At 45.3% G+C, this 14,557-nt stretch overlaps 1 protein-coding gene across 1 annotated transcript; it reads right to left on the reverse strand.

Annotated features, from left to right (window-relative positions):
- Nucleotides 1-6,579: 6,579 nt before the first annotated feature.
- Nucleotides 6,580-13,975, reverse strand: GFUS (GDP-L-fucose synthase). The gene is made up of 6 exons (XM_075584800.1): nt 13,735-13,975; nt 12,343-12,407; nt 11,385-11,451; nt 10,761-10,840; nt 7,910-8,009; nt 6,580-6,889 (listed from the first exon to the last, which is right to left on the reverse strand). The coding sequence occupies exons 1-6, from the start codon at nt 13,958-13,960 to the stop codon at nt 6,834-6,836; spliced, it is 594 nt and encodes a 197-aa protein (XP_075440915.1). The 5' UTR covers nt 13,961-13,975; the 3' UTR covers nt 6,580-6,833.
- Between the last annotated feature and the right edge of the window lie 582 nt (nt 13,976-14,557).

A 14,557-nucleotide genomic window follows, 5' to 3' on the forward strand; every position in this document is an offset into this window, starting at 1 on the left:
TGACACCTATGTAGCAGCTAGGCTACGCTTATAGTGACGGTGACGCTACAGTAGCTGGAAAACATCAAATAGAGATGACTTCCAGAGATCGCGACCAAAGCGTTGCGTCGTGCTTACTATAAACGCACGCGGCGGCGGCAATGCATTTGTTTTGCTGCGCTGTCACCGGCACTATAAGCACAGCCTTAGACAGGTAAAATTGGGTTAGAAGAGGTAGGATAGGTTTGCAATCTATTGTTGGAAGACTTTACCCAACCCAGTAACTGAGCAGCAAACGGCTGACACCCTTTGGATACCTTTCGGCTGCCTGCCTTTTGGGTTCTGATTGAATTCAGCTGGGCTTTGAAATGCCTTTTGTCCAGTCACAAACACTGCAGGGGGTGTTAGGTAATGAAGAAAAAGTAAACAGCGAAGTGGAGCGGTGCAGTAAAGCAATATCCATGATTTAGATTTTAAAGGCCACTGACATGGGGGAAATAAAATCGCAATGGGCAGCAAACAGTGAGCACCCTCAGGCAAGTATAGGGTGTGGAAAGGAGAGTTCCTTGGATGAAATGAGATGTACTTGGGTTTGGGGTCTGAAGGAAAGGGAGTCTGATGCGGATACCTGTCTTGAAGTAGGTTTTGTTTTAATAGGCACCATCAGTAAACAATAAAAAGGTCAACAGTACTTCACATGTGAGCAAACAAACACCAACAGTTCTTCCTGAACTACTCTCACAGCAGCAATGTATACACTTGTTAGAACAGCGACTCTTCAATCATTCACAGCTCATTCTACACATGCCTGTTCCTGCTCTGGCTTTAACTGGTTAGCGCCTTTATGTATGTTCCTGATGTTGAAACCCTGTGTAAAATACTGACTCTGGCCTTGTAGAATTGATATAAGTTAGTATGTTTGAATTAAAAAAGTGTTTTTTTTGTTTTTTTCCCCTCTTAACTCTGTGCTGTTAATTGACCAACTGGAACAAGCTGATTTATTGGGGAGGGGGAGGGTCATGTGACTGCTTTATCTGTATAATACCAACACCTTTCCTGCATCTTTGCAGGAACTGCATTAGGCATTAGTCAGTGAGGCATTTAAAGTGAGCTTTTTAAGTGATAAATACAGTTAGACTATAGTTTGACTAGAGGTGACTGGGGACTGGATCTACTGCAAACTCTTTTACTCAAGACAACAAACGGTAAGCTATTCAGATCACACTATGATCCCAAGCTTGCTAACCTGCCTATTTCAACCCCCCACCCCTTTACAACTTATTTACTGCAGTCTCTCCCAAAACTGACTGCACAATACACTGAAACCCTGAACTGACTCTAGCATTGCAATACAGCTAAACATTTGACAAGGAACAGGCACACACCTGCTGTTTAGTTTGCTCACACTCAGTCTGCTCACAACAGCTCTTTGCAGCACTGCCTACCTCTGGCATCATGAACCTGCTATGTATTTGAACTTTTTTCTTTCTCCTGGCCTCATGGAGATGTTACTCCCTCTACCCACTACAAACTCCTCCATCCTGGCCCACACCCAACATCACCATACACCCTGGACTACTCAGAAGCCTTGCACTATCTACTGAATGTTGGTGGAGAACTCTAAAAACCAGCACACCAACCACTGCTCACTCAAATGGCAAACAACTACCCAAATTTCTACTCATACTGTTACTCTCTTTAGCAGGTGATATTGAACCTAACCCAGGTCCTCCCATTTCAAATCTGTCCCATGCCCCTGAGAATTCCACCTTTAAATTCCAAAAAGGGCTATCTGTCGCCCATATAAACATCCGGAGCCTGCTGCCCAAACTGGACGAACTAAGGGCATGGTGCCTTATGCATAAACCCAAAGCCATCGTTCTTACAGAAACATGGCTATCCCCTAAAACCCCTGATGCAAATATTGCCATTCAGGGATACTCCATTTTTAGGAGAGATAGGTCAAAGAGAGGAGGGGTGTTATTTTATATTGCAGACACATTACAATTTACACTGTTAAATTGCCCACCAAGCCCACCCTCTTTTGAAATTCTAGTTGGCAAAATCTGCCTCCCCTTTTCTAAGCCCATCTTGCTTGCTGGCATCTACCGCCCCCCTAAAGCCCCTCTACAATCCCTGACTGATATCACCCAATTTCTTGGCTCCATTTCCTCTCTGAATGAGAAGAGTGAGCTGCTAGTTCTTGGGGATTTCAACTTCAATTGGCTTGACCTTAAAAACCACAAAAGCCAGATACAACTCAAGTCACTTAACCTATCGCAACTCATTTCCCATCCCACACGGATAAACCTGAAATCGCATAACTATTCCTTGCTAGACTGGATTCTCTCCTCAAACCCCAGCAGAATCCAATCCTCTGGCATCCTTCCTGATATTTTCAGTGACCATGCAATAGTGTACTGTGTAAGAAAAATTAAACCGCCCCATTGAAGCCCTAAAGTTCTCCTCACTAGAACATTTAAAAACTTTAACCCACAACAGTTTCTGGATGACCTTACCAACTGCCCATGGCATAGAATTGATTTAATTCCCGACCCTGATTCTGCACTCGACTATTTCCAATCCGAGTTCTTAAAACTCTGCGATACCCATGCTCCACTACGCAAAATAAGGGTACGGGGGGCCCACCTTCCATGGGTTACACCTGACCTTATAGCACTCTACCAGTTCTGGGATGCCTTGTGGAAAAGCTACAAAGTAACTGGCACTACCAAGGTTCTCAATCACTACAGATGCCTGCGGAACATGTGCACAAGGCAAACAAGACATGCAAAAGCACAATATTACTCTGACAATCTCCACCAGAATACATCAAACCCAGCTAACTTCTGGAAGGTTATCAACAATATATTCCAGCTTCTTAACCATCAACAACCAAGTAATATCACTAAGGGGGATATTACTCTGACAAACCCCACTGACATTGCAAATGCATTCAATGATTACTTTGTGGGGTGTGCCACTAACTTATTAGCGAAACGCAGCCCAAACCACAAACCGGAATCTCATCCTGGTAGTACCCCTACAGTCCCACCCCCTCCCAACACTGCCCACAATTTTCAATTTGGCCCAGTATCTGAAGAGGAGATTATACAAGCGCTCCTCAAACTAAAACTAAGCAGCCAATGTGGACCCGACTTACTACAATCTAGGTTCCCACGACTTGGTGCCCCAGCCATTGCCAAACCAATTGCGTCCATAGTCAACTCTATCCTGTCTGCATGCCATATCCCTAAGACCTGGAAAACTGCCAGAGTTGTCCCAATCTTCAAAAGTGGGGACAAAAACACTGTCTCAAACTACAGGCCAATCTCACTTCTCCCAATTCTATCCAAAGTCATGGAAAAATGTGTCCACTCCCAATTAAGCGATTTCTATACCAAGACAAATTTCCCTAGCCAATTCCAATCTGGGTTTCGTCCCAAACACTCTACCGTAACTACCCTGCTAAAAGTTTGCAATGAAATCCAGTGTGGAATGGAACGGGGACAACTCACTAGTGCAGTATTCCTAGATTTTGCAAAGGCTTTTGACACAGTTGATCATGCTATCCTGCTTAATAAACTCCAGAGCTCTGGAATAGGGAAACATGCTTTAAACTGGTTTCAGTCCTACCTATCAGGAAGATCCCAACATGTGTCCATCTCAGGCTCTACAGTAACTCCAACCCCCTGGATATCACCTGTGGTGTCCCGCAAGGCTCTGTAACAATGGTATTTGGGACCAAGACTAAATTTGTAAAGCTTCCAGTGACTGCGCTCCTGATTAGAACCAACGCTAACACCACTCTAACACCTGTCACTAGTTTTAAATACCTGGGCTTATGGTTTGACTCCCACTTAACATTCGGGATGCACATTGATACCCTGACAACCAAGACCTATGCCAAACTAGGGGTACTTTACAGGAACAAATCCTCCCTAAGTCTCCTTGTCAGAAAGCGTATCGCACAGCAGATGCTAATGCTAATTATTGACTATGGAGACATAGTATGTGGCTCGGCTCCTCAAACCCACCTTAGCAAACTTGACACCCTCTACAATTCAATTTGTCGTTTTGTTCTCCAATGCAACTACAACACACATCACTGCGAAATGCTCAAAGAACTAGATTGGTCAACACTAGAGTCTAGGCGCAAAGTTCACCTTTCCTGTCTTGCCTTTAAATTCTTCATGGGCAAGCTACCCATCTATCTGAACAAGCTCCTCACCCCTACCACTTGCAGCACTTATCACCTGAGTTCAGACTTCAAAAGACTATTCATGGTCCCAAGGCTCAACAAAGTATCCGGATGTTCCTCCTTCTCCTTCCCTACACCCCAAAACTGGAACAACCTACCAAAGACTCTCACATCCACCACCAGTTTAAGTTCTTTCAAATCTAAGGCTGTCTCACATTTTAACCTGGTCTGTAAGTGTTTCATACGCTCATAATATATATTTTCTTTAACTGTGCATGCAATGTCTTGAATATATGTTATACTATGTTCATTTATGTAACTGTACTTGTAACCATGTATTCTTTGTTTTACTCTGTGCCCAGGACATACTTGAAAACGAGAGGTAACTCTCAATGTATTACTTCCTGGTAAAATACTTTATAAATAAATAAATGTATCTTCCTTCCATGGCTTAGTATGTAGGGGGTGGGTGATCCGGTTTCTATTGTAGCATAATTTTGGCTAGCCAGAGAATCATGTAGCAAAAACCTCTTTGTCTCCAGGCAGGGTCAGTTAGATGAAGTTGGTGCTGTTCCAGCAAGTCTCATTGTCACAGGAGACCTGGTTTATTAACACCTTTTTATCCCGGGATCATTGAGCGAAGCAAGGTGGTAAAATAAATTGTAATTTAAGGAAAATACATACACACAATGTAACACAATTTACAGGGTTAACATACTTACTGGGAACGGGGCTAACAAATACATCTATCCTTAAAACAAAATTCACAAAAATGACCTCTGTAGGAGACCTTTTCCTTGACCGGTAGGTACTCTCAAAAGTCCTGGAACTGATTCCGGCCTGCAATCCCAGCCGCTACATTCTCAAAAGCGGGACTTAGAAACTTTTCTGAGTTTAAAATCCTTGAAGCCGGTTCGTGTCTATTCAGTACAGAGCGTATTTGAATTTGCCGCTGTTGGTTTGGCGCTTGGAATCTCTGCTCCTGGTTGCAATCCCTCTTAAGGGTTTCAGGCTCTCATTCACCAACCTCTACAGCCTATCAGAGCGTGGGAATTTCCCTGCCAGCCAATCACCGATTTGCTGGGTTTGTAAAGCCATGAGGGCACCTTTTCTTAGTCTGTAAAGGGCATGCGCCTACCTGGCACCTCTGACTCTGCATACTGTGCCCACCCGCTGCCCAGGCTCCAGAGTCTGGGTTCTGGCAAATGGTGTCCGGATAGTCCTGTGTTAGCCCAGGATGTGGGTACTCAGAACAGGAGGGGTACTGCAGTTCTTCCTAACACCTTGGCATCCCTGAGGCTTTCAAGTCAGGACTTCGCACAGACACAGACGCACCAAGCTTGGTAGCCACCTGGTCTCTTGGAATCCATGACTTGGAAATCCCACAGTTCATTTGCAGGTTACCAGTACATATACCTATTAAACATAACCCTTTAATAAAATATACTGTGTCCTGTCTTATGTGTGGTACAATATGAGTCCCTGTTCTGATGTCAGGGATGGAGTGAGTGTATATGTTACCTACATTCACTAGCCTCATACTTGGCACACATTAGGAGGGGGAAGAAATTGTTTTTTTTTTTTTACACACATGAACCACTGTTTTATTACTTGGCTGGACCCCTATCTTAGGTGCAGGGAATCTGGGCATGTACCTGGGTACCTCTCTTTATACTAGGGACCCCTCTCTCTACTAGGGACCCAGTGTGATTGCAGGTATACATTAACCACCTTCATGCCCGGATGATGCTGCAGCAGGAGTCCTGGCGGTGAGTCGTAATAGCGCTTTCAGAGTTTGCCCGGTGCAATGCGCTTGGCTGGTTCCGAGAATCTCACTTGATTCCCAGATCCACCTCCTGGGGTATCCCAAACTCGCAGGTGGCAAAACGTTCTATATACCAGAAATCTGTGGTGGATAGATTTAGGACTATGGCAATTAGTGGCCAAAAATCGATGATATCCTTATTGTGATATACTATCAGTGTTCGACAAACCTATACATTTGCACGCCCCGGGCGAGTGGATTTAACATCGTGGCGAGCTCCTTTTGGCCCATGCAGCACACGTGTGGTACTAGGTGGCGAGTAGATTTTTTGGTAATTTGTCGATCACATATAAACCAATTGTATACATACTGCAGTTGAGAAATGTTTACGAAGTTATTACCACTCCCAATGCACAAATGTAAACCTGATAAATTGCTCACATGAATCCATGAAATGAGATTGAGGGCTAGAAGATACCAGTTTCCTAGGGTACCATACTGGATTAAAGGTGCAGATGTGGTTTGTGTGCACTAAAAAACCTTCTGTTATGTGTACAGTACCTATCCCAAAACTGCTGATTTATTCAAGACCAATGACTTAACCAGTACAGCACCAACATATTGTCACAAGGTGATTGCTTTATTATGACAAAATACAGTACATGTAGCAGCTGCCAAGTGCTTTATATCTTGATTTAGAAACCCCCCCCCACTCGTCACAGTTCAATTACAGTATTTGCAGAAAGGACGGTGGCTCATCCAGTGCCGCTGATCCGGCATTCATAGAAGCAGAGGGTTTATCTCGCTAACGCCACCACACCTCAAAGCCTAAAGATCGCCGCTATCCCTCAGCAGAGTCCCAGAGATTTCACGCGTGTCGCCGGCTCCTCATTTCCTGGCTTTGTCATAGTTGGCATTAAACCAGATGCAGGTTTCCTGGACAGCTGGGTGAAAAAAAAAAGAAGACAAACCTATGATTCCATCATCACTTACTCATTACAAAAATGCACAACATACAATGTAGTGGGGTCACTGCCAAGATATTGCACCCACACAAAGCTCATGTTTGTGGGTCACACTCTTCCACGGCTTTTGCCGTTTTGGGAAATGACCCTTTACATAAAAAGCACTGAAACTATTTCTGTTTGGACATTACACAGGACACAAATGCAGGGTACTGAACAACATCTGGGGTGTCAAGAGCTTATAGTTTCTCATTATGAATATTCATAAGCACATCACAATAATTTTTTAAGTCATCAAGATTGTACTATGATATGATAAGGCCAATGGTTCAGGTTTACCCAGGGACTGATCAGACGTTTGCTATTGCCAGACTACTACTGGTTGCCATTGTCCTTAGATGGTCATGATTGGTAGGGATGGAGAAGACCTGTTCTGCTCGGCTTTAGTTCAGCATTTATTTTATCAACACACCCAAAAAATGAGGGATTTAAAAATCACACAGTTCAATAACATGAACTTCAGCTGAAGCCGGCGCGGTCATTTCCCCACAGATAACAATATATCCCTTTTTAGTGCTCATCACAAAGTTTCCATAGGATGCCATGGCGGTTTTGGTGCACAATACCCCACCAAAAGGCGACAATGAAGCCTGGTACTTGGTGGTCAGGCTGCGGTCATAGCCCTGGCCTCTTATGAACGAGATTTATTTATTTAACCCTTTGAGTGCTGACAGTGTACATCATGCTATAAAAAAATATGCTAGTTTTGTAGGTGGAGATCGTGTTCACTGCCCCTCCCCCCCCCCCACGTCATGAGTCTGCCTTGCCACCACATGATCATCACTCACGCGATCAACTGGGCGCGATCCGGAAAAATGGCGGCACTGCAAGGGTTAATGGGAACGTGACGCTGCGTGTTTGAAAGGACTGCACCAATGCAACGCGCTGCAGTGTCCTCCGTCAGCACAGGGGATAGGAGGGCCGCCTGTAGCACATTACCTTGATTGAAAGGCGTGAACTGGAAGCCTGGCAGACGCTTCCTCAGCTTGCCGTTACTAGCCGTCTTCTTGAACTGTCCGTCAGATTTCGTGCTGTCGAACTGAAGCCGTTAAGAGAAAACAAGCTTCTTCCACAGAAGACAACACGCCAAGGCTGGAGCACACACACAAAACAACGTAACCCCTTCAATGATGCCAGATCTGCTGGAGGTGTTAACCTCAAAAAGGCAGCAGTGACTCTGTAGTATTGTGTCAGAGTTTAATACATTCTAAACATTGGGGGCAAAGACATTGGGACCTAATGTTAGAAAGCTGTAGGCTATATAAAAATAAAACAGGGAGAGAGAGAGAGAAAACTTGTAAAGTAATTTAATTGCCCTTTTAAAAGAAAGTGCCGCTGATTTCAGTCAAAATAAGTAGGTGTACCCCAGGTTTGTAAAATAAAAAAAAATAAAGTAGTATTGTTATTCCATGACCATCTAGTACGAGATTTGACACACCTAACACCAATGAAGGATTCGGGTGTTAAAAATGTATCGCTGCTTAAAAGAGAATATAGACTTTTCTCAGGAAGAATATGACTGCTATAATGCCCCACTGTAAACTTGGGAGCGGTTGCTACACAATACAATTGAGCACCACACTAACAATATAGAAGACTAAGTGTGATATCACAGCCCAATAACACCGCTGCATGCACAACCACCGCATGCACAACCACCGCAAACCAACTGCTGTCACCAAGAGCTTGGAGTCCAGTTCTAGCTTTCCATTAAGCATAGACATGCAGAGCCAGGCAGCTTTGGAAGAAGAAGTTAGAAAACAAGACATGGAATAAAATCCCAAGGTGGCGTGGAGTCTGGTCTGCAATTCTACATGGGCACCATCATGCCACCTACTCTTTATGCCAACAGAAAATAAAACGTTCATGGCATAATAAGGACAGCGGACTCGCCTGCTCTTCCCATTTCTCCTGATCTGAAACCGCAGGCCTCCTTTGTTCATAGGGGTTTTTTTTTTTACTTTCCCTAAAGTGCAGCTATTCCAAGAATTGTTTCCTCCTATTGCTAGATTCACTCCATTATCCTCAACTAGGAGGCAGCAAGCAACGGACAACATAAGGCAGGGGTGTGCCAACTGAGGGGGGCGCAAGATTTGCTAGGGGGGCGCGGCTGTTAGAGGACCCGTATCCTTCCCCAAGGCATTTAAATTAAATGCCGGGGGATGCGTGAGGCCTTTGTAACTCCCTTACCTGCTGCCAGCTGGGTCATCTGCGCCGTGTCGTCAAGTGACGTCACATGGCCCGCGACGTCATTTGACATCGGGTTCTAACCGAGGGGGGTGGGGGCGCGAACCCTGGGGGCTCCCAGGCAGGTGGGCGCACTCCAAAAACGTTGCGAATCCCTGACATAAGGCAAAGAGGGTCCCTGCCCCGAAGAGCTAACAATCCAAGTGGTACATTGGAAGACTTAGACACAGGATTTGCATTTATTAAAATTGCAGTCACAGATCAAATGCACGCAGAGCCAGCGGTGGAGGCGCAGAATAGTTTGAGACGCTTTTTTTTAAGCGGTGGATTTTGAGCAGGGCTTTGAATGCAGAAAGTGAAGGTGGGATGTAGGCAGAGATTAGGGAGAGAGGTTTAAGACGGGAGACGGCTGTGGAGGTAAAAAAGGTGCAAAGATGAGACCACCCATGCATTGAGCAGAAGAGACGACTGGGGGTGTAACGAAAGATCACGGAAGTGCAGAGCCTTCAAAGAAAGGAGAATTACTGTCGTCGATACGGAAATTAATCTGAAGCCAGAAGGTCGGAAGAAGAGATGCACCTAGAAGAGCAAGAGATGGTTCGGACAGCAGCAGATAGGTTACAGCAATCAACACGGGAGAGAACAAGGGCAGACAGCAGCTGTAACACGTAGTAGGGGAGCCACATGGGCTACGGCATGACTGGAAACACTGAAGGACCTCGATATGCACAGTGTGTCCAGGAAACGTTATAATACAAACGTTTAAATAAAAAAAGGGTTTCCACAAAGTACAGGAGTGAAGTACACAGGTCGTGCTCTGGAGAAAGGGGGTGGGAGGCTCAGGGGAAAATGTGAGGACGTACTTCATGGAAGGGGTAGTGGATTTGTGGAATAGCTTCCCAGCAGAGGTGGTAGAGGCCAATACAGTAAGGGAATTAAAAAATGTTTGGTATAAACGTCTAAATATATAAACAAGACATGGATCACACCGGGGCTAAGCTTTCACAGCAGAGAGGGAAAGGAGCAGACGAGGTGGACAACACGGTTCTAATCTGCCATCAATTTCTATAATTTACAAATACTTTAATATTTTTTGCCAAATGCCATGTACAGAAGTGCATACGTCACTAAATACCTAAAAGCAACAATCCCCCCCCCCCCAAATACCCTATTGGTTTGGTTTACTCGATTGACCCAGAGCGGGTCCCACGAGAATCGTGCAGTGCTCCGTCTGCTGGGAACTTACATTGTTTTGTTCTTCCCACTTACTATAAGAATATATGGCTGCCGTGGTCACCAACAGCTAGGTACCCATCGGCCATATTTTTGTTAAACAAGTTTCCAGGCAGCACCGCAGTTGAGCTCCGTGAGATTCCCCGGATCGATAATGGCAAAGAGGATTTAGACAGACCTAAATTAGAGAGCTGCTTCGAGAAAACCATCCCTTATTCCCGTGTTCCTATTATTCTACAATAACAGAATGATAGAACCTGTAAGAAACTCTAGTTAATCCCTTGAAATATTTGTCACAACCCAACGCAAGTCTACTTCTCCCCGGAGCCAATTGAACCCTTTGAGCTCGGCATCAACATCAAGAGGATACAATGACTTCTCCTTTGAAGTCCATAGCTGTTACGATGCTCTCAGCCGCTTCCTTAATGGAGACTTCATCTTCCTCTCCGACTGAAAGAGGACAGAGATCATGGGATGATCAGAAAGAGACCGGGACTCACATTTCATTACCAAGATTTTCAGCTCTGCACCGAAGTCCATGAACATGAACTCCCCATCGATATGCTTGGATAACCAGAGGTTTTAAAATTGTCAGCAATACTAAAAAGTTGCAGTCTTGGCAACATGCGGACTATAAACGTGAAAGCATTCAGCCCACACGAAACTTACGGCTTCTATAATGCACCGTATAAGCCAACAGGTCTATCCACACAACCAACAAGGTGTTCATTTTGTTATCAAATGCCTATGAGGTAATTAGGAAAAATTCACGTTAAAAGGAAAAATTGCCTATTGGAGAGATATTTAATTTAGGGGATTGGGATATTTCAAACCATTAGCATTAATGGTTTATGAATTTTATTTGCAAATGTCCAATTTTCATTAAAAAAAATAATTTTAAATCCTGATGCAGTTCACTTTTGGGTAAAGGCAGTGTGTTGAACATCTCTAGACCCTGCCCCATGAGACTCTGCCGACCAGAGAGACCTCTCACCAGAAAGGATGATGGGGTCCACCTCTTCGTATTCCCTCAGGACCCAGATAAAGAGCCTTGCCAGATCCTAGGGGAGAAGGAAACAAACCGTTGCAGGATGGAAGGTAACAGGAAACACGGAGGATTGAGACTGTATTCCCGAGGCAACAGCAATGCAGCAGTGACCGGACCAAGTGACCGTACGTACGCTGCCCACTTATAGTGCCTAATTGGAGTTTGTTTTGAGCTTCTTTCATTACCCAAAGAGTATTATCTTCAGATTCATTTATATTTGGCATGATGAGACAATTCTACTCAAACAATGTTGAAATGCACAAAGGGATCATGGCTGCCTACACTTTGCAGGCGTTCCATTCTACTGCGAGTTCCGCCCACTCTCATCCAACGCGTTTCAAGAGATTATACCTCTGATGGAGAGTTAACCTCTTGAAACGCGTTGGGCGAGAGCGGGAATGCAGTGCTGCTGCAGAAACGTGTGACGCATTCAGCACGCTGGTGATCATCGCGCCAGCGAGTAGCTGCGAATCTTGTAGCAGAATTGGATGCGGCACGGAGTAGACAGCTCTACATTGGGAGTAGATATGTTTTTTTCCTGCCCCATACAAAATAATCTGAAGGTCTACTCCCTACACAGAAGCAGCAACAACCATCCAAGGACACTGCACACAAGGTGGTCTTGAAGCTAGGGGGAAAAAAAAAGGGACTGATATGGGCTAAATGATTGGGAGCTTTTAGACCAGTATTATTTTGGGGCACTCAATGCTCGCATACTCCATATACTCACATCTCACTTACCTTCCCCTTTACCACACACATACAGGACCATTCTCTCCCACACAAAAAGCCCTCTCCTCAGCGCACACACACCTCCCCAAACCCCCCCCCCCCAACCTACTCACCAGCTTCCCCAAAACCCACCACACACAAAATAATAACCCCGGCTGCGAGGGCGACTTACCAGAGAATATATGAACTGTCTGCGGGGTTTCCCTGTGCCCCAGATGGAGAGAGGGGTGGAGTTTTCTGAAAACAAACAAATAAAAGCACTTCAGGGAAGGCTGACGAAGTGTAACCCTTGCTGGGATTACACGTCCACGGCACCCGAATATAAACTCGCGTGTGGAGAGAGCACGACCCCCCACCCATGGCATCAGGAGTGTCCCTCATCTAGTGCAATTGTCTCTGTGGCTGTCTGATAACGGCGGTCGCCATCTCCGGTAGATGTTCGCAAGAGCGGTATGGCGGCCATGAGGCTCTGTGACATCCAATCAGCACTGGACAGATTTATTAAAGCAATGCAAAGCCAAAAAGCAAATGTATGGCTCATGGAAATGTAAAGGCTCACACAGAAATGTACACTAGCGCCTCAAAGTCCCCAACCCGGACGGACACGGACACACTTTTCTATCATCACTTCACCCTTGAGGCGTTCATGTCCCATCGTAGGTTTTTTTTTTACTAAATGGCTCTCCGGCTTGTCCGCTGCCGATGGGGTGGGACTTGTGGAATTCAGATTTCATCTACGTGTGTCTCATGCACGACAAGATTAAACTGTAAGCGCATCGTGACAGACGCCATCTTGGCCGGCTCATAACCCAGTCCCACCGTAGTACTGTGTATTTATGTAATTGTGCGGTCTGGACCACTCCCAGGAAACGGACCTCAAATATACCCTGCAGTAACCAGAGAAGCACTAATGCATCGGAGAGGGGCTTCTGCTACTGGTGTAAACGCATTGTGCCTGAACAATTCTATGTGAACATTAATAGGACTATATAAACGACATTAAAAAAAAAAAAAAAACACAGCAATACAGGTTTCATTTAATAAAATGTAAAACAAAATTACGGGACAGAAGCAGCTGAACCCCGTTAATTTCAGCTCCGGGGACCCCCTGCTTCCTGAGATACTTACCTCTGTAGGAGGTGGTGTCGGTATCTCTGTGGAGTTTAAATGTCGAGGTCACGTGGGCCAATAGGAAGCCGCGCCAGATGATGTCACCGCTTCCTATTGGCCCACGTGATGTGGGCCATTTAAATGCCGCTATTACGTTAGGCGCAAAGGTTTCCTGGCTGGCCCCTAAGGAGGAAGGATCTCTAAGCAGGGGGCTCAAATAAACACAGTGCAGCTCCGAAGACCCCCAGCTTAAAACAAATGAAACCTGTATTGGTGATTTAAGTCTCCACATCCGGAGCCTTCTCTCTTGTAACTTCTTCCTTCATGTTGCTGCAAAGTGGCCACAGACCTGGTGGTTCGCACCCCCATAAATGTTACTTTTATGCCTTAGAACATCCTCTCGCGTGTGTCCCCCCCATACGGGGGAGAGTGCCTAACTGTAGTAAACACTCACTTTTAGCCAGGTAGACCTTGTGGATGAGCCCCGGCAGGACGTGCCCATCCTCAATGTTGAAGTTGTCATGTGGACCAAAGACGTTGGTGGGTATGACGGACGTGAACCTGCAGCCGTGCTGCTCATAGTAACCCCTGGGGAGGAAGAGAAGAGGAGAGAGAGAGAGAGAGAGAGAGAGAGAGAGAGGATTAGAGATGAGGGAGGGAGGGGGGAGATGCACTCCCATGGCAGCGACATGTTAAATCTTGGTGATGTTTTTGGTCCCCCTACAAATCAGACACCTACTTCCTCCCCACACACAGGACAGCGACTTTATTTCAGAAATTCCACTTTCTTTTAAAGAAAACAAAAACACAAAATAACACCCTCTTCCCCCCCCCCCCACCCTTTTAATACCATAAATATTGCTTGAATCTTTCTAAAACACAGTCACAGTAACGGGGTCTCAGTGCTTAATAAATGCGAAGTCCTTATAAAAATCAGCCCCTCACTGTACCAATCTTAATCATTAAACCCCTCTGACTTCTGCGCGCAGGTAATTGTAAAGAACGGTTTGTAAACAGGGGCGTCGGAGAAGTCTGATCCTGCCACAGGGCGCTTTGGGAAACTTAGTGCGATCTTGTTTAAGAAACGCACAAATCCGCAAAGTGTCAGTGTGAAGACTATTTGTTCAGTTGCGTTGTTGCGAATAATTGGTAAAATTTGCCAGTATAAACGTCACCTACCGTTCGCACTATAGATCTGCTGAACGTGATGCAAAGTTTCTCACACTGCGGGATTCACTCAAGCTCTTAAAGGAGATACCGCAGGGAGATCCGACATT

This window comes from Ascaphus truei, unplaced genomic scaffold (genome assembly GCF_040206685.1).
Source record: "Ascaphus truei isolate aAscTru1 unplaced genomic scaffold, aAscTru1.hap1 HAP1_SCAFFOLD_749, whole genome shotgun sequence".
NCBI lineage: Eukaryota > Metazoa > Chordata > Amphibia > Anura > Ascaphidae > Ascaphus > Ascaphus truei.